Source organism: Dermacentor silvarum, chromosome 1 (genome assembly GCF_013339745.2).
Source record: "Dermacentor silvarum isolate Dsil-2018 chromosome 1, BIME_Dsil_1.4, whole genome shotgun sequence".
Classification (NCBI taxonomy): domain Eukaryota; kingdom Metazoa; phylum Arthropoda; class Arachnida; order Ixodida; family Ixodidae; genus Dermacentor; species Dermacentor silvarum.
The window spans coordinates 214,653,851-214,673,528 of record NC_051154.1 but is presented as its reverse complement, the minus strand read 5'-3'; the positions used below and the strand labels follow the sequence as shown (position 1 = coordinate 214,673,528).

General features: G+C 47.8%; 1 protein-coding gene across 1 annotated transcript in view; it reads left to right on the top strand.

Annotated features, from left to right (window-relative positions):
* The window catches only part of LOC119436751 (glycosyltransferase 25 family member), a 367,617-nt gene extending 348,699 nt beyond the window's left edge, over positions 1 to 18,918 (top strand). The window contains exon 9 of the mRNA XM_037703743.2: positions 18,821 to 18,918. Within this exon, the coding sequence (XP_037559671.1) occupies positions 18,821 to 18,824 (4 nt within the window). The 3' untranslated portion in view covers positions 18,825 to 18,918. The remainder of the gene's footprint in view (positions 1 to 18,820) is intronic.
* Positions 18,919 to 19,678: the final 760 nt, after the last annotated feature.

Genomic DNA, 19,678 nt, shown 5'->3' with positions numbered 1-19,678 from the left:
GTGTTCATGTTTCCTGTGCGCGCTGACACCATGGTTGTTAATTTAGTTATCAAGCGAATGTTGGCAATTTGATACGGCCAATAAATGTACAGTCAACCACAAAAGTTTGCGGACCACGCGAGCGCGTGCCAGACTGCCTATCCGCGCCACCTAGCGGTACGCCACCTAGCGGCGACAGGGGCGCTCTCCCGGATATGAGCCCTCTTGGTACTCGCCTGCCTGTTAATTTTTTATTCCCGTGCATGACATTGTTAGTTCGTTGTGTTGCCGCAGAGCGCTGTCTGCGATAAGACCGCCACATATCTGGCTTGATAGCAGTATCGGAGCAATCACTGCAACCTTTGTCGACTGGTGTGCCAGTGGGTAGATAAGTTTCACGAAGCGCTGCGACGATTTTTTTACGCGACGTTTACTGGCACACTTTGGTTGGCAGCATCTTGGTCCAATGAGTGTTGCTGCTTCTGCGTCTTGAGAGAAAGGGTAGGGAGGTGTTTTACTGTCATCAAAAATAAAGAAAAAGCGGATGCATAGAAAATTTTCTTTCACACATAGGCGCATATTCGCATCAGTCGCTGAAAACGTAGTAGACTTGCTTCAGGCCACGTGGTGATTGCCTATTTGGAAAGATGCCGCTGCGTGTTCCACTTGACGAAAGAAGGCACATTGTGCGTTTATTTATAGAGGGAATACCTCAGCGCGAAATCTGCCGCTGAACCAACAGGAGCCGGACTGCCGTGAATAGGATTATTCAAACTTTCCGCGACGATGACAGATTCACAGATATGGAGCGCAGTGGGCGTCCAAGGGCCACGACTGAGGAAGAGGACCGCCTGATTACGGCCGCCATCGTGGCTGATCCTTTTCAAAGTGCAGAGGATATCCGAGAAGCGCTCTCGCTCACGGTATCGTCTGAGACTGTAAGAAGAAGGCTGAGTGAGCTTGGCCTGCAGTCTTTCGTAGCAGCACAGAAGCCCTGCCTCTCAGACAGCCAGCTACAAGAACGACTCATGTTCGCTACAGCAATGAAAGATTGGACAACAGAGAAATGGGGCGATGTCATCTTTAGCGACGAGTAAACTTTTTCCACGCGCTGGGACCAACGGAAGCGGGTTTGGCGTCCACTAAACTGCAGGTGTATTTACAGTGTATTGGCAGTTAATTCACGAAGCTAATTCTGCATCACAACATGTTTCACGTAAAATGAGCTTTTGGACATTACGAGATTTTTCTGTAGTGGTATTATGTTGAAAACATTTACGATTGTTTCATAGTACTACTTACTCTGAAGCTAATTAAAAGCTGCCAGTGGGTCTTTCAGTACTATCTAATGATGTTTGCACGTTTTCTATTGCAACTCTATAACAGCATTATAAAGTTCATACGCAAGAGGAATCACAACATTTTTAGACGCGCCGCTGGAACCCAATTGTATGCTATTTCTTGCAGATATCTGCCTAATTACACACAGAGTGTTCTATCCAGTGGACGGTGTTCCGTGAGCGTGTGGGGAGCAATCAGCAAAGATGGCCTTGGTCCCCTTGTGCGTCTGGAAGGGCCCTTCACTGCGTCACGGTACTGCGACGTCATCACTAGACACCTCGTTCCGTATGCGCTGGACGGTCCCTTCAGCGACGGATGCTATTTTTTTCAACACGACCGCAGCCCGATCCATAAAGCACGTATCGTCCAGTCATTGCTAGAAGAACATGCTGTTTGCCAGCTTGAGTGGCCTTCATGTGGCGCCGACTTGAATCCCATAGAAAATGTCTGGGGCATGTTGAAGAAACGGCTGTCCACACGAGCCAACCGCGGCCGCACGGCCGATACGCTGTGGCAAGCGATCGCACAAGAATGGGAAAGCCTGCGCGGTCGACCGGAGATTACTGAATCTTTGTACGAGTCGATGCCCACACGCATCAATAAGGTGCTAGAAAACGGCGGACATTTCACTTCCTACTAGATCATTGAGAGACCTATGTTTCATGACACTTCTGTAAATGTCTTGTGAATAAATTCATCCCCTTCAGACACGAATTATGATGCACTGTCTGCAAATGCGTCAAATGCGCATGGCAACATTTCAAGACGCTCACTATTACATTCCAAGAAAGAAGACGAAGCAATGTGCTGTTTTGTGCGAGTTTCAGTAAAAAAAATTAATTAGCGTATAACTCATTATCTAATTATTCTGAAATCCGTCAGCTTCAATGCTTGCATAAAAAGAATCAACTATTAGGCCCGAAACGCATGCACACTTGCTTTTTCGGTTGTATTCGTGTCGACCGGAGAAAAAAAATACTCTTGACGTTGGTCTTGGAACGCGGCACGTCGAACGATTGTCTAACATGGTAGTGTCTCCAGCAAAGTGATCATCTGCAGCAATACGCAGGACAATGAAGTTAACTGACCGCTAGTTGTCTCATCAGGAAGCGGACACGAATGTGCACACTGAGTTTTAGGTCATTTGAAGAAACACGTGGCGTGGGACGCGCCTCCGAAGTTCGAGTCCCCAAACGAGGACGCCGTGTCGCAAAGGGTTATAAAAAGAGTCATCGCACCCGATTATTTCTTATTTTTCTAAATGTAACCACTATAGCAGCGCGGTGGTTCGGGCTTTGCGCAGCAAAACCTGGGCGCAGGCGATCAAATCCCGGCCGCTACTGTCACTTAGCGATGGGGGAGGAACGGAAAAATTCTGCCTACTGACTAAGCATCTGTGTCCCATGGCTGCCTCACCGCTCACTCACGCACTCACGAAAAAAAAAAAAAAAAACAGCGTGGCTACGCGAAAATAGAACTGATAACAGCCGAAGAATACGCTGTCTGATTACTTGTACTGATATTCTGCTCTCAAAATATAAGCAAGTAGCCCTGGCTAACAAAGAGCGCGTCACGTTGAAAGAGATAGGTAGAAAATATTTGCGCACAGTGCGAAAATAGACAGGCCATAGATTTAAGGAGAGATGCGTCTTCAACGTAGCGCTGCTGTCGATCGCTGGTGACGTACGGAAGTGTCGCGAAGAGGCTCTTGGCCACGCGCTCGCGTGGTCCGCAAACTTTTGTGGTTGACTGTACTATACCTACTTCGTATGGCTCTCTGTTAATTTGCTATCGCAGTCGATACTTCGCCTTTCGGGCGAAACTGAGACTTTTGTTTTTCTTACTTGGCATTTATTGCAGCGAGTTAACCTCGTATGTACAGGGTCGTCCACTCTTGGGGTGAACACGGCTCAGAGTGGCCGCGCTCCGAGGAGCGCCAGTGCTCCCGGCGCGGCCGCGCATCGAAGCGAAGCGGCGCAGGCGCTCAGGCACCTAGGGAAGGTGCTTCGCGTCGTCTGCTACAGCGCTGGAGCGCGCCGCTCTAGCTTTGCTGTGAAGTACACTTCAATAAACGTAGGTGATCGAGCGGTCGAGGGCTAGCGCGCTTCACTAACTGGAGTATTTCCCTGCTGGTTTTGTCTACAGCTTCTGAACAGCCTGCTTAGTGCATAAGCGTAAACAGAAACAAGCTTCTCAGCGCTTAGACCACTTCGCATTTTTTCTTTTTTGGTATGAGGGTAAAATAACAGATAGGTATTGTTTGCGCGCTATTTATTAGGCTGGAAAATGTCACATGCATATTCTTACTAAAATTTAATAATTTGTTAATTGTGGGGTATACGTCCCGAAGCGACACATGGCGTCTGCGTTACGCCATAGAATTGGGCACCGGATAAATTTGGTGAGGATGATGAATTGATTTATATCTTTTGGGGGAGAGGGGGAAAAACCTAGATATGAATACCGGCAAAGTAACGCTAGTTACGGACAAGCCTTGGTGTTGTCGTCGTGGCCAGGGGAAGTCGCCGGCCTTTGTGTCAGCCAAGCGTGGCCACGATGATGTAACCGGCGGTCATGACGCCGGCCCGGTGTCGTATGCCGACCACTTGCTGGTGGTAGTCGGCAAATGGGCTGGCCATTTGTAAAAGCGAAATCTGGCCCGATCCAGATGGCTGAGGTTAGGCCGTCTACTTTTTAAGTGGCCATGGGCGTCGGCGCGATCTACCGCTGACCGAGCTCATTTTTTTGCTTGGGTCATGCTGCCCTCTCTTATCAGCTTACGATGCTGATACGCTGCTGCCCACGACTGCTCAACTAAGTGGCTGCTCGCTCACAAGTGAAAGAATCTGGGATGGTTCGTGAAAGCGAAAGACACATGAAAAGCGCTCCTGATGGGTTCTCCGAACGCACTGCGCCAACAGCTGTGGCAGTAAAATAAAATGGCACCAGCCTAATAAAGAGCGCGCAAACAATACCTCTCTGTTCTTTACCCTCATTCAAAAAGAAAAAAAGAAAAAATGCTAAGTGGTTTAAGCACTGAGAAGCTTGTTTCTGTTTATGCATATTGATTAAGAAGGCTGTTCAGAAGCTGTAGACAAAACCAGCGGGAAAATGCTTCAGTTAGTGAAGCGTGCTTTCCCTCGACGTCACCTCGGGCGCTCGGTTGCGTGTGTTTAGTGAAGTGTACTTCACAGCAAAGCAAGAGCGGCGCGCTACAGCGCTGTAGCAGACGACGCGAAGCACCTCCCCTCGGTGCCTGTGCGCCTGCGCCGCTTGGCTTCGATGCGCGGCCGCGCCGGAAGCACTTAGCCCTCCACGGAGCTCGGCCACGCTGAGCTGTGTTCACCCCAAGAATGCACGACCCTGTACACCACGAACGCGTACATGCGAGACGAGTACATGTCAGGCAATTATTTTAGTTGGTTTATGTATCTACAAATATTCGTTTAAATTTACAGAAAGCGTGGATACTTTTCATTGGAACTAGACAAACATTCCTTTTTTTTCTCTATTTGAATTGGCTTTGTGTCTACCAATATGTCCAGCCGGTGACACTGGCGTGTCTTGCATGTATAAATTGATTTTGGTGTGCGAACGTCAAATTTATTGCTATAGTGTGGTTGTGCAATGGACACGGTGTTCGACTGCTCAGAGCTCACCTCTCATTTCTCCAGTCGTATAGCGGCCGCATTTTGATAAATGCCGGAATGTAAACGCGCACGTCTGCTGTTTCTCTGTGCATGTTATTAGCTCCTATTGGGAGCCTTGTGTGGTGTCGTTAATTGCCCAATTGTAGTTCGGGACGTTAAACCCCAGAAATCGGTCTTTTCAACGATTGCTGCGGTAGGGCTTCAGATATAGCTGATACCGGCGCATGCATACTTTTTCCTTAATTTGAATGCTTGCCTTGTGGCATATATACTTGAATCGGGTCACTTGAAAATATACTAGTATACAAAGTTGTACGCGCGGTCCAAGGTGGTGGTGGTTGGGATGATGTTCCTACAGAGAGGGCGTCATGATTTTATAGCCCCCGAGATTGCGTGCACTGGCGCGCGCGATCTCCGAGGCCATCGTACAACGTGGACGCCTGTAGACTATAGGGCCTGTATTCAAATAAAGTTCTGTATTCACATAAAGTTAGCAAATTATTAGAAAGGTATACGAAGTGAGGTTAGTAACTACGTAAACTGCTGTAAACATTCGCTTACTAACTAAATTAACAAGTAGGTTGTCACGCTCGCACAGGCAAAAATTAACTCATCTCACTCGATGACCGCGGACACTCGCACCCAGAACGCTGGTGTAATGAAGAGCGGTAGCAGCGGCGATCAAATTCCCCTTTGTGCTGCCTCTCGCTTCAATTCGAACTAAGCGCGCGCGAACACAGCACACGAAGCCATCAGCTATCTCGGGGCGCCTAGCCTTCGAAGCCACCGCAGATTGCCTCCAAGATAGGGCGCGCGCGGCCGCGAAACCCCCGCCCGCTAGCGCGCGCACATCTCCCCGCCTTGTTGCCTTGCGCGCGCGCGAGAAGACGCCGCCGCATCCAGCCACCATCCTTCTCTTCTCACCCTCGCAAGCTTTCCCTCGCACCTATAGGATACTGCGCATGGCTGTGATCTTACAGCTCTCGAGTTTATGCGGAACATCACCGGGACGCCGACGGCGACGGCAGAAATTTGCCTGGAATGTCCATATAATTGCTCTCGCAGTAAAGAGTACTCGATGAACGAATTGGTGGTGCACCCCGGGAAATCGATCATTTCATTCCGGGCCAAGTCATCCAGCGTTGTTTTTGGTAATCGCTGAATTGAATGTAAAGCAATTGCACGTGTTGGCGGCTGCGTGAAAACTGATCTTCATCTTAATTTATAGGCCATTGAAAATTTTACCAACGCGGTGGCGAGGCTGTCATTGTCTAGTAGGGAAACTATAGTAGTGAAACTACGTGTGCGCTTGTGAGAAAAATTCTAATAGGTGGGGAGGTTAGCCGAACAAAAGGCTTGGAATGCTACCACATGTTTAACATATATAACAAGAGATCAAAGGATGAGAGTAAGTGAGTGTGTGAAACAACTTTATTCCGTTCACAATAGACGCGAGTAAACTCAACGTCACCTGTCTAAGCCCACTCGGGGACCATCAGGTCAAACCTTCAGGTCCTCTTGGGTGAAAGGGGGACTGGCAGAGGCGCAGCCCCACAGGTTATGTTCGAAGTCCGCATAAGCACCACACAGAGGGCAGTCCGGGCTTGGGAACCGTTCGGGGTACATTGTGTGCAGTGCCGCAGGGCACTGCACCGTGTATACTTGCAAACCTAGGCATACCGACTAAATTATTAAGCATGGCGTCACGCGCGCACAAGCAAACATGGACTCTTCTCACTCGATCACTACGGAAACTCGCTGTAAAAACGCTGGAGTGAGTAAGCGCGGAGGCAGCAGCGAGCGAATTGACCTGCGGCTGACGCTAGCATCAACGCGAACTAACCCGCAAAAACAGCGCAAGGCGCACTTTGTCCCCGCCGCAAATGGCTTTCAAGATACAGCGGCCGAGTGGTCGCGCGCGGCGTGGACCGTCCCCCCTCCGGAGTCTTGCTGAGCCTGCTCCCGGAATAGAACGCCCCCCCCCCCCCCCCCCCACCCTACACTACCTCCCGAGAGTTGCGCGTGACTGGAGAGAGAGAGATAATAAACTTTTATTCACAAAGGCAAGGTAATTCTTCCTCGTTGGGTGGGGCCCTCAGTCCAGGGCTCCATTGCCTTGCACGACCCTGCGAGCCCGCTGGACCAGATGTTGCTGTTCTTGCCGGCCTAAGCTGAGCAGTGCAGACTCTCAAGAGGAAAGGGTGGGGTTGGGGATAGGAGGAACGCCCCGTGGCCTAGAGCATTCCCACGTGGAATGATAGACTGTTCGTTCGGATCCACAGTAGGGGCAGTAGGAAGGGTATAGAGTGGGATGAAAGAGATGCAGCATTTAGAGGCAAGGGAATGAATTAGTCTGCAGTTGCCGCCAAGCGACGGCATCTGCTCTGTTAAGTGAAGGATGGGGAGGAGGATACGTATAACGTCTCTGTCGGTAGTACTCCAGCATTGCGTTGTAGTTTAGTGGTTCTGTCGGTGCGTCGTCTGAATTGGACAGCTCTTCCGATGGAGCCCGGCCGGTCAGACCTCGGGCAACCGCATGAACGCGTTCATTTCCATGGAGAGAGGCGTGTCCAGGAGTCCAGACGATGCGCACCGTACGTAAAGTGGACGGCGAGACAGAAAACAGGATATTGTGAGTATGCGCAGCCACAAGTCCCTGCGCAAAGGCACGGCAAGCAGCCTGTGAGTCTGTCACTATGGTGACAGGGGCGTCCTGTGACGGTAATGTCGAGGCGTGGACAATGGCGGGCTTTTCTGGGTAGCGTGCCGCATCAGTGTAAAGAACTTGTAAGTCTGTAGTGCCATCGCCAAAGACGCGTGTCATGGCCTGAACTCGGGCACGTCGACGGCCGGCATGGTGGTGGGGATTCATGTTGCGTGGAATCGGAGCCACATTAATGAGAGCGCGAATATTAGGAGCGAGTTAATGTTTCAGGAATGGGGTAGCCAAGACGAGAGAGGATGGCGCAACCCTGACGGGTTTGCCTAAGACGCTGGAGCTGACTGTTGTGCTGGGCCTCGATCAGTTCGGTTATGGTGTTGTGGACACCAAGAAGGCGTCGTGTAGAAGCGTGTGGAGGCAAGCCGAGAGCCGCCTTCACCGCCGTCCGTAGAAGGACGTCCATCTTTTCGGTTTGAGTAAGCGTGAGATTATGATAGGGAAGGTGATAGGTGAGCCGAGTAACTATGAGAGCTTGTACTATGCGGCTCGAGGACATCCTTCTCGCGAAGGCCTCTCCTGCGATTGGTGATGCGGTGGATCATGTGTGTAATTTGTGTTATCTGCTGAGTCAGAAGGTGCGTAGTGTGTGAGGCCTTGCCATCAGCCTGAATGTGGAGGCCTAAAATGCGGAGTCGAGGTACCTAAGGGATAGGATGGCCATCAAGGAACAGTGAAATATCAGAAGAATCGTCGGTTCTGCGGCGCCGCTTGTGTACCACTAAAAACCCTGACTTTTCGACTGAGCACGTAAGGCTCCCGGTGGCAGCATAGTCTTGTACAACAGATGCAGCTTCCTGGAGAGCATCCTGAATGGTTCCGTCTGATTCTTTGGTTGCCCAGATTGTAATGTCATCTGCGTAAATGGCATGCTGGATGTTGGGGATCTTGTGTAATAATGGGGGGAGTTTAGCCATAGCCACATTAAACAGGATGGGAGAGAGGACCGAGCCCTGTGGCGTTCATCTGCCTGCGAGACTTATAACGTCCGACTGGAGGTCTCCAATCCCAATAGTGGCCGTGCGGTCAGAAAGAAAGGCCCTGACGTAATTGTAGATACGTGCGCCGCACTGGGAGGAAGCGATATTGTCGAGAATTAAGTCGTGGGAGACGTTGTCAAAAGCCCCCTTGAGATCCAGGGTCAGGATTGCCCTTACCTGATTTTAAGTGGGGCTATCCAACACGTCCTCCTTAAGTTGTATCAGAACGTCTTGTGTAGAAATACTGGGACGGTAGCCGAAGAGTGTATCCGGAAAAAAGTGAGTGTCTTCGAGAAATGGCTGGAGTCGGGAGAGTACAACGTGTTCGAAGAGTTTAGCTACACATGAAGTCAAAGATATAGGTCGGAGATTCTGGAGGGATAGCGGCTTGCCAGGCTTAGGAATAAGTATGATCTCCGCGTGTCGCCAGTCCTGTGGTAGCGTGCCGTTATTCCAGTGTTCGTTGTGAAACGCAGTTAAATGCTGGATGGCCTGGTCATCTAAATTACGTAGAAGTGTGTATGTAATCCCATCAGCCCCGGATGTTGTATTACGCTTAATGTTCTGCAAGGCCGCCCTAACCTCTGCTTCTGTAATGTTGACATCTAGGGGTGTATTGTGTACTTCTGGATAATCGCGGTAGGCGGGACAGGTGCCCGTGGTTATGTAGCGTTGCTGTAAGGTGCGCTGTAGGGTGGTATCGTCGAGCCCTGATTTGTGGAGGATGGTGTGGATTGTGTTAGCAGTGTGTGTTTTTGTTTGCGTGGGATTTAACAATGCGCGGAGTATACGCCACGTTCGAGGTGTGCTTAGTGTTCCGTTGAGGCGATCGCAGAAGTTATGCCAATTGTTACTAGTGAGGGTGTTCGCGTAGTCATTTGCCTCCGCGGCTAGGTTGGCGATGCGGAGACGAAGTTTTTGGTTATGCTTCTGCCGCCGCCACCGCCGTGTCAAGCCCCTGTGGGCGTCCCAGAGGTGGAGCAGATGCCGATCCACATCCGGCGTCTCCGTCGTCGCAGTGATGCATTTCGTTGCTGTTTTCAAATCGGACTGGAGCTGCTTCATCCAAGCCTCAAGGGAGGGGGAGTCTTGAGGGGTAGTGGATTTTCGGTTACGCCTAAATGCATCCCAATTTGTTATCTTTATGATACGTTCTGGGGCGCGCGTGGCTGCTACCTGAAGCTCTGTAGCTAGTATACGATGATCGCTGCCCAGATTCACCATGAGGTTGCTGGTAAACGGTGCGCTTCCTTCCCGCTTCGCTCTCTTGCGTGCGTGAGATTGGAATGAGATCGCCGGCTCACCGTCGCACGCTTTCACTTGCATACAGAATACGGCGCTCGGCCACGATTTTGTCGCCCTTGGACTTTATACAGAACCTCACAGCGATGACAGAAATGCGCTTGGAGTGTCCATATAATTTCTATCGCAATAAAAAACGACTCGCCATCCCGGCCCCGTGAAAGTGGGTGTGCAGTGAAGCTGTGGAAAACAGCCAGTACAACTGCTGCGGGGGGTATTCTTTATAAATACCAAATCATTATATGACCCTTAAAGCGAAGAATCCGGCGTTGACATCTAATGCTACCAAAACCCATGTGACCACGCGGTGACGTCACGTTCGACATGATGACGAAACGTGATTACGTCATCACCTCAAACCTCGCGTGATGACGCCATCACACCAAAGGTCGCGTGAGGACATCACAACGTCAAATGTTACGTTGCGTGAATACGCCATCGTCACTTGACGATATCGCCAGATGGCGTAATATAATGACGTCATCGCATCAACCGTTACATTACGTGATAAAGGCATCGTCACGTGACGATATCGTCAGATGACGTAATCTGATGATGTCATCACCTAAAACGTCAGGTCACGCGATGACGTCTTTGCCAAATAATGATGTCACCTGATGACGTCATGTGATGCATCTTGAAACATCACACAGTGCGCTTCCTACTTCGTTGCACTGTCTGCGCGATTGGCCCACATTTTGTGTGAGCAAAGGTCGTGCACGTGGACATGAAAAATTCTGACCAACTAGAGGCTTAAAGCTGCGCTGTACGAAAACACACACACGCATCCACTCCCACAGAAACTGGGAAAAAGGCAGCAGTGAGCACCATGAATTGAACAAAGTGGAAAGTGAAGCTTTATGGCACCGTCAATACCCAAAATGTTATCTATTTCTGTGATGCAGCCAAAAGTGCAGAGGTGGGTAACATTTTCTTTATTGACGGCGCCATAAAGCTCCTTCTTCTTTCTGGGGTTTTACGTGCCAAAACCAGTTCTGATTATGAGGCACGCCGTAGTGGAGGGCTCCGGATTAATTTTTACCACCTGGGGTTCTTTAACGTGCACTACAACGCAAGCACACACGCGTTTTTGCATTTTGCTTCCATCGAAATGTGGCCGCCGCGGGCGGGATTGTATCCCACGATCAGCAGCGCAACGCCTTAGCTGACTGAGCCACCGCGGCGGGTGCCATAAAGCTCCACTTTCCACTTTGTTCAATTCATGGTGCTCATTGATACGTTTTTCCAAGTTTTTGTGCGAGTGGATGTATTGTGTTTTTTTTCTCTCGATCCTTTATATCTTGTTACACGGGGTGATGAAGTCTTCCGGAATTTTAGAGGTTGCCTGTGGCAGATAGCATACTTCTTGTCCTTCACTTGGATTATTCGAAGAAGCGGACATTACTAGCACAAGAAATCACAATAGTTATTCAGCTAATTAGGAATCTAATTTTAAAAATTCAGAGCCCTTCCACTACTGTGAAGATGGAAGCCAGCGAAGCTGTGACTATATATGGTGGGTCTGCTGTAGTGAATATTGCTATAGTAAATTTATATATTATCATTATTTATGTCCGTCAGTATTTATATATTTATATATTGAGCGTCTTCGGCATGTTCGTAAATGTGCAAGGACACCGGCGTCTTGTTTTCACCCGGCGCGATGGCCAAATAGTGCGTTTGCCGTGAAGAGTCCGCCCCATATCGCCATAGACTAGCGTATGAGCCACAGCGTTCATGGCCGCGGCACACTGCTCGGAAGCGTCAGGATCCTGCGAGAGCTTTCCCGCTCCCGATCTCGGCGACTAATACCCACATATCGAACGCGGGTATGAGCCACACGTGATTTCTTTCTTACCTTCCTTCTTTCTTTATTTCCGTCTTCCTTCCTTCCTCATACCCGCATATCCTATGCGGCCGGGTATGCACCACAGGTGATTTTATTATCGTTTATTGTGATTATTGATGTCATGACCTTTCAGTCATGTTAGTTATCCGTTTTGACACCTGTGCTAAGGCACAACTGGCGGGAAACCGCCTCGCACATGGAGCGTAAATGCTGATGATAGTTTTTTTCTCCACGCGGACACGATCCTGGGGGAAATAGCCCTTAACTGCTTCGCTTTAAAACTAATTAATTGATAAATTTAAAATAAAAGTAATAAAGAAATATCCAATAATTAACTTCTGAATTAATTTCGTTGCAACACATATGGTAATTTACGAATAGTAGCCGGCGAGTTTGCAAGATCTATTCATTTGAAATGAATTTGCAAGTTGACACCGGTTTCGAGATATTATTTTCCAACGTGTGGGACGAAATACATGGGCGTTCCAGATGCTTTTGTTCTTCAATGCATAAAGAGCGTTTTGTTAAGAAAGTAAGTGGAACAACAGTGCATTTTTATGGCGAGTTTGATGGCGCATATCTCCGAACTGGTGTCATTCTAGGAATTCATTCCAAGACCCGCCGCGGTGGCTCAGTCAGCTAAGGCGTTGCGCTGCTGAGCACGAGATCGCGGGATCGAATCCCGGCCGCGGCGGCCGCATTTCGATGGAGGCGAAATGCAAAAAACGTCCGTGTGCTTGCGTTGCAGTGGACGTTAAAGAACCCCAGGTGGTCAAAATTAATCCAGGGTCCTCCACTACGGCGTGCCTCATAATCAGAACTGGTTTTCACACGTAAAACCCCAGAAAGAAGAAGTGGATACGCCTTGCAAACTCACCGGCTACAATTCATAAATTTCAATGTGCCGTAAGGTAATTAGGAAGTTAACTAGTGATTTTTAATTAGTTGAATATGTGTTGTGATATTTAGGGAAAGTAATGTCCGCCTTTCTGAATAGTCCAGCTCAAGGACTAGAGCTATGTTATCTGCGACATGGGATTTTTAAAAATTCCGGGAAAATTAGGAATGATCACGCCGTATGTTAAACCTGTAGTATCGTGCCGAATCTTTTGTTCGGCTAGCCTCCCCACCTGTCATTAAAATGTTCCTCTCTAGCGCACACGTATGTTCTTTACTGGTTGATATTTTCCTTGTGCTACATTCTTGGAATACGCAAATTGTGTACCCGTTGGGTGGGCTCTGCGGTGTGAATAAAACTGCGATGGCAGTGCGTGTTCAAGAGGCTGTTGCCCTCGGCTAGCGGTCTGGCATAATGCAGCATAAACTATTCTGAACAGTTCAGCTCACATGATGCAAATGCAGATCAGATATTTTTGTTCACTACTGTATATGCTTTCAGCAATATCTTGTGAAAAATGTCTCGCACTGTTTTTTGCGAGTTCTGTTTGGTCGTCTTTATTAGTGCCGAGCTCGAGCTCTACGTTGTTTATTGCGTAGAACGTCGTGACAATATTTTGCCTTGAGAAGAGTCGCCTCGAAGCCACAATCTGGTCTTGAGAAGCGCCGTAGTAGAGGGCCGGGACAATATAATGGTTCTATTCAAATTCTGTTTTCTTTATCGCGCTTTGTCAGTGGTCCGGGCGGTGCTCCGCCCACGTTATTACCGGGATCGACCGGCCGTGAACGGTAGATGATAAGAAAGGAATAGAATCTAAGAAAGGGGATCCTTCTTTATATCGACCCAAATTACGCGAACCACACGAGCGTTTTTTTTTTCTATTCTTTTTTTTTGCGTCATTGCGTACCCGTCGCAATGCGGCCGCCGCAGACGGTAATCAACAGGTTGGCCTTGTGCTGGGCGTGGCATAACGCCATAGAGGCAGTGAGCCGCACGGCGGTTATTTTTCGTACGATGTTCAAATATATCGAAACAACACTGGCCACAGGAAAATGAGATTGAAACCTATGTTTCAATGATATTGTTTTCTTGCAATGTGGAGTCCTGTGAGGTCAGGAAAATATAGAAGTTGAAATAGTGCAATCGAGCATAAATGCTAAATCATCAAAAACACCGACCCACTCAGGTGGCTGAGGATGTGCGCGGTACAGTTCTGTCACCTACGCCACGTTTTCTGCAGAGATCGCTCGCACTGAGCGCACGTTTACATCTCCGTACTGTACTTGCATCCGTGTTGCACACAAACTGTGGAAGCCCATAAACTTAAGGCCACTGACGTATGCATGCTATGGATGAATAACAACGTTAACCATTCGCCTTCCCTCCCGCAGGCTAGAACGAGGAAGGAGCCCCATCCTTCCCTTGTGGCAGTTAGCGCTTTGAGAAGAAGAAGAAGAACGTAAACTTTATTATCAAATCGATAAGATTTGAGTCCGGCGTATTTTTAGTGGGTCTGGGCACCCGCCGCGGACGCGGTTCCGAGACCTTGTCTCGAAGCGGCTTCCTCGGCTCGCTGGACGGCACAGAGCTGCACTGTCAGCTTCGAGAAGCTTTTTGCCATTATACTGCGCCTTTGGCGTCGGTTCAGTACACCCAGCGCACTATTTAACCTATACATTCTGTATAGGCCCAGGTCATTACGTGTAACGGGTTGTGACGTTCCTTTTGCCGGATTACAATAAATCAGTGGAGATACAATCGTCGTCATCGTCAACCCATTCTCGTCGCAACCGGTGTTGTCGTGCCGTCGCCTTGCCGTGATCACGTTCGCATCAAAAAACGAAATCGCTCACCTTACGTGGACATTTTGGCGCTATCTGGTAACTTTTGTCGAACCGCAGCCCATGCTAGATAGCCACGCACCGGCAAAATGTTGTGCGTTACATTGATTTCCGCAGGGCGTGGGATCTGCATAGTTTATTTGTTACTGATGGCCATCTTTTTTTTTTTGTCGCAGAAAATCCGGCGTGGGCGCGCCGGCGTTGTTGGCGAAAATAATCATCCCGAACCACCCCGACCGCGCAGGCCCTCCGCTTGGCGCAAGGCGTTAGTGAATAAAATTGAATTTCTCAGAGTAAGATCCGTCAGACAAATCGTAAAGTACGACTTAACCACAGCCTATACAGACGGTGATAGCGTCGGATTGTGATTTTAATATACGAGAAAACATGATTCTCTTACGCCGAAATTCAAACACACACCCCTTTTCCAGCATTTCTTCAATTCATATAGCGCCGCGTCGCGGGTTCTTCCTTGCAAAAACACCATTCAGATGGCGCTCGCCTCCTCTGCAGCCGCGCGCGGAGACGAAGTTGGACACAAAAAAAAAAAAAAAAAAAAAACAACAACAACAACTGAAGTTGCCGGGAAGCCTGATAAGTAGCCAGGGATCTTTGAATGCTATATCGCGTTCCACTCTTCAAGGCGATGCTTAAGCGTCATCCAAACTTTCTTTTTTTGACGTATATCTACATAGGAACACTGAGATGTACCAATATTAGCAAGTGAGTAAACACCGAAGAACATCCGCCCATCGCTTTATTTTTCTGGAAATAAACTCGGCCGGATCGGAAGCTCAGCAATAACACAGCGCAAGATAACTCGGAACACGTTCTTCCCCTGAAGGAATATCAGTATGTGAAGCGCAGTGTAACCCAAAGTGAGCGGCACGTCAAAGGAAAGTGGTGTGTACCAGAAACGGTAACTCTGTTTGGAAAGGAACGTCTGCTGCTCGCAATGGTTCCTCTAGTTGTCTTTGAACTGGTGGGACAGGACGGTGCATTGAAACAACTTGACTTGAAGGGACCGAAACCATAGCGTGGGCAATGGTTGTAAATCAAGGAAGAGACTCCTTGCTCTCGCACGGGAGAGCAAAACCACGTCCTTTTGCTGCTGCTGGTATCCGATTCCTTTGCTGCCCAATTTCATTTATGGCTCTGCCGGATCTTAAGCGGAAGCAGAGAGAGAGAGAGAAAAAATACGCCTGCGTGATATACATAAACGCGTCTATATTAGGCCAATATTGTATTACGACAACGTTGCTCTATTTTGGCTCAGATCACTTTGCTCATCCTCCGCGGTCGCGGCAGCATTTCGCTACCTGCAGCAGCCGTAGCGGAATGGCGGATGTCCCCTGCTGCGACGATATAGGCTTTTGGTTTTGGTAGCGGTATTATGGAGGTCACGATATATATATATATATATATATATATATATATCATCAGCATATTTTATGTCCACTGCAGGACGAAGGCCTCTCCCTGCGATCTCCGATTATCCCTGTCTTGCGCCAGCGTATTCCAACTTGCGCCTGCAAATTTCCTAACTTCATCATCATTATATATATATATATATATATATATGTATATATATATATATATATATATATAAGGATAAGCGCTATCTCGAGACGACATTGAACGCAAGCACGTGCGCATATGCGCGCACACTGTGATTTCGGTCCCCCCCCCCCCCTCCCCCCGCTTTTTTTGTTTACTAGAGACAGACTTATCCTCTATGGCAGATAGCGGCATTGTCCCTTCAGCTGGTATAATTGAAAAGGCATACATGCACAATAAACCGCAATGGGATGTTAAATAAATAATAAATTTATCTGATTTTTGCATTCATTGACCTGAGGGCAGATATCTCAACTGTGGAATTTGCTGTTAAACAGCAGCGAAGTCGTATCCTATTGATTGATTTCACTGACATGCTCATTTCGCAGAAATGGCCTGCTTAGCGCCTGCAGTTTCCAGGATTACGTCCTCAATTTCTGTGGCGACATACATTTATGTTCCAGTTAGCACCTCACAGCACTTTTATAAAATACAGGGCTGATAATTTTAAATGGAACGAAAAGCGCATTTCGTCGCGCATATTGAGAACTTATATCTCGAAACTGTATGGTGAGAAGCACATGATTTCTGCTGAATGGCTATGGGCTTCATTACTATACTCGGCTTCAATGGCACTGTAGGGGCGTCTGCCTATGAGCGAATAATTAGATTTTTTTTATTTCACTAACATCACATCGCGATTTATTGCGCAAATAATTTATTGCCTAATGCGAGCGTTTTGTCCTTTCACATATTATCTGAATTAGGTGGTTCAGCGCTCCCTCTTAAATCGGCGCTTAGTTTTAGCGGCGATTTAATTATCGGTGACTGAGGGCTGAATCTGTCCCTGGCCATTATGGCAAATGGACAGATTCATGTTTTAGCAGTAACTTCGCCGGTGTACAGCGGGAGGCAGTTTGCGCCTCGTCGCCGAGGAGGTCTCTTTCAACGCACTTAGGCCACGGTCGTGGCCCTCACGCGTCGGCTTTGTGTGTGTAAGAGTTAACGGTTCAGTGATGTTTCAGGGTTTTTACAACTTTGGTTAGTGTGGCTCATTCACGCTTTGTTGCATGTCCCTGCACCCCCCGCCCCCTCCTCATCTCCCCTTTCTCTTTCTCTCTCTGTGCTTCTCAGTTAACCTCATTCGGGTGAACATAACCTCCGGTGACGTCCAGCACTCCGCGCGTCACATGCGGTTATTTTCGTAAACGTTTATCCAAAGAAACCTCACAGGCAGGACAGGGTAGGGATATTAGGGAGAAACTGTGGAGATAGTAAGTAGACCCATCATATAGCCATCATTGAACGCCTCGAAGGGACACTAAGGTGAAATGTTTAGATAATCTGTATGGGTAAATCAAGCTTCTGTAATATCAAAAATGCCGCTCTTACTGTTCGAGGAGGTTTTGTAAGCCAGCAACACCGAAGGGCGTGTGGTAAACACCGCCATAAAATTTCTGAACCAGCTCGTCATGAGGTCATGGGTTTCGACAGCATCCACTGTGGCATGATTAGGTTATCATTGGTACAGGCGGGCTGTTTTGCGTTTTAAAGGAACCACAGACGTGACCTATCATGTTTCGGTAACCTCTCGTGCATGAAAACGGCCCAAACACGAGAAAATACTTCGAAATTTGTGGCGTCACATTGAGATACCGACGCTAAGGTTTCGAAAAAAAATTCAAAAAGAGCGAAAGTTAGATCTTTGATATTTTAAGTAATAAAGCTTTTCTCGCAGTAAATAGGGATTTGAAAGAATACTTCAACATCGAAGCCCCTAATTTAATTACTAAACTTGCAGCGAACTTTCTTAGAGCGAACTTTCTTAGACTTGAGTGATCGCTCTGTTGTCTCGTAAGGCAATGTATTTCACTTCTTGTTGTTGCCTGCTAACTTGTAACGTCGTAGACCTCGTCAAGCCCATAAGCGTCTTTTTGCCTCTGGCATCAGCACAAATGTAGATAAAGACTCCTGATGCATCACCGAAGCTGTTCTTGCTGTATGCCTGCAAAGATTTTGTCTGCACAAAATCTTTGCATGCATACAGCAAGAACAGCTTCGGTGATGCATCAGGAGTCTTTGAACTTTATCTCAGCATCAAATAATCTACATCTGTGCTGAGGCCACAGGCAGAAAAGCAAAATCTGCTACAGTGTTCTTTTTCTTCGTTGAAAGTGAAGAGAATGCTGCAGACGTAAAAGCACACGTGCGTATACGGCAGCAAATTGCGTGTAAGTTCCAGCTGCACATACCCACGAATTCTGCCGGAGCACGCGCACAGTACTACCGGTAAGTACGAAAAAAACAGAAGAAGAAGCAAATATCCGTACGGCATTTGTGCTCTTCGTAGAATTGAGAGGTCCGTTGCAGCCATAGAACGTACACATAATTGCTGGGTGCCCAGCTCGATTCCGCTCTGCTTACTCGGATCGGCAGAAAATTTAGTTGCTCCACGTGATGTTCCTGTTTTCTTTTTGTTCCAGGGAAGTTCTGGGAGCATATTTGAATCGCCCATTTTTGTTATTCTCGTATATTTTGTTCCTCTTCAAAAGGGCTGCGTCTACTAAGACTTGCATGATATGTTAATATATATATATATATATATATATATATATATATATATATATATTAGCGTACAAGTGTTTCAGCGTGTTGCTTAACATTGTTCGATAATAACCGAATTTTCCGTTTTGTCTTTTTTCAGGTAAGTCTGCGGTGCAGTTTGTGCAATGGTCTCAAAAGCTGCCGAACCTGCGCAACATCCGGATGGCCCCGCGCCCCGTTCGTTCAATCCGTAAGCGCCTCGTTATAGTTTAGCGAAGAAAAAAAAAAACAAGAAAAAAAACGACGTTATGGTTTTTTTAACAGTTTTCTGTCTTTATCGAAAGGGAACAAGCAGCTCAAAACTACGAGGGCAAGAACACAGAATGAGAGGACCCAGTGTTCCTGTCATCGTTTTTTGCGCCGCTTGTTCCCCCTTCGACTTGAACGACCAACCAGCTCGAAACAAGATTCTGACCTTAGAGTGTGCACCCGACCTTGTGTGGGGTCCTTTACACTTTTAGACGTGTCAGAGCGTTAGAACATTTGAGCGATGGACTTGCCGATTAAGAGTCGCATGAGAGGCATGTAGTGGGACTCGCACCCCATCAACTCAAGTTTTCCGCATGAACCTTTAACATGAGCATTTCGCGTAATTCCGTCCTATACCTTTGAGTGTTAGCTACTGGGTTGCCTTAAAGCGAAATTAAATGAAAATATATAGACTGGAGTCCCACGGCAGTGTCTTTCGAATAGCAAAACGGTAACCGTAAATGATTTTTTTTTCTTTCCTGACGGCGAAAAAGATTAAAATCGACGATGAGTGGCGACGTCACATGTATGTTTCGGCAGCAGTTTTCATCGACTTTGACAGCTTTTGTTCGGGACTAGATTATGCTTAAGTGGTTAGTTTGTATTCAAAAGAAACCAAACACTTATCCTAGCAATTTCTGAGAACTTTTTGCCCGCAAAGACTGCCCGAATGCGGGAATATAAATTGAAATGCACGACTCCACACGGA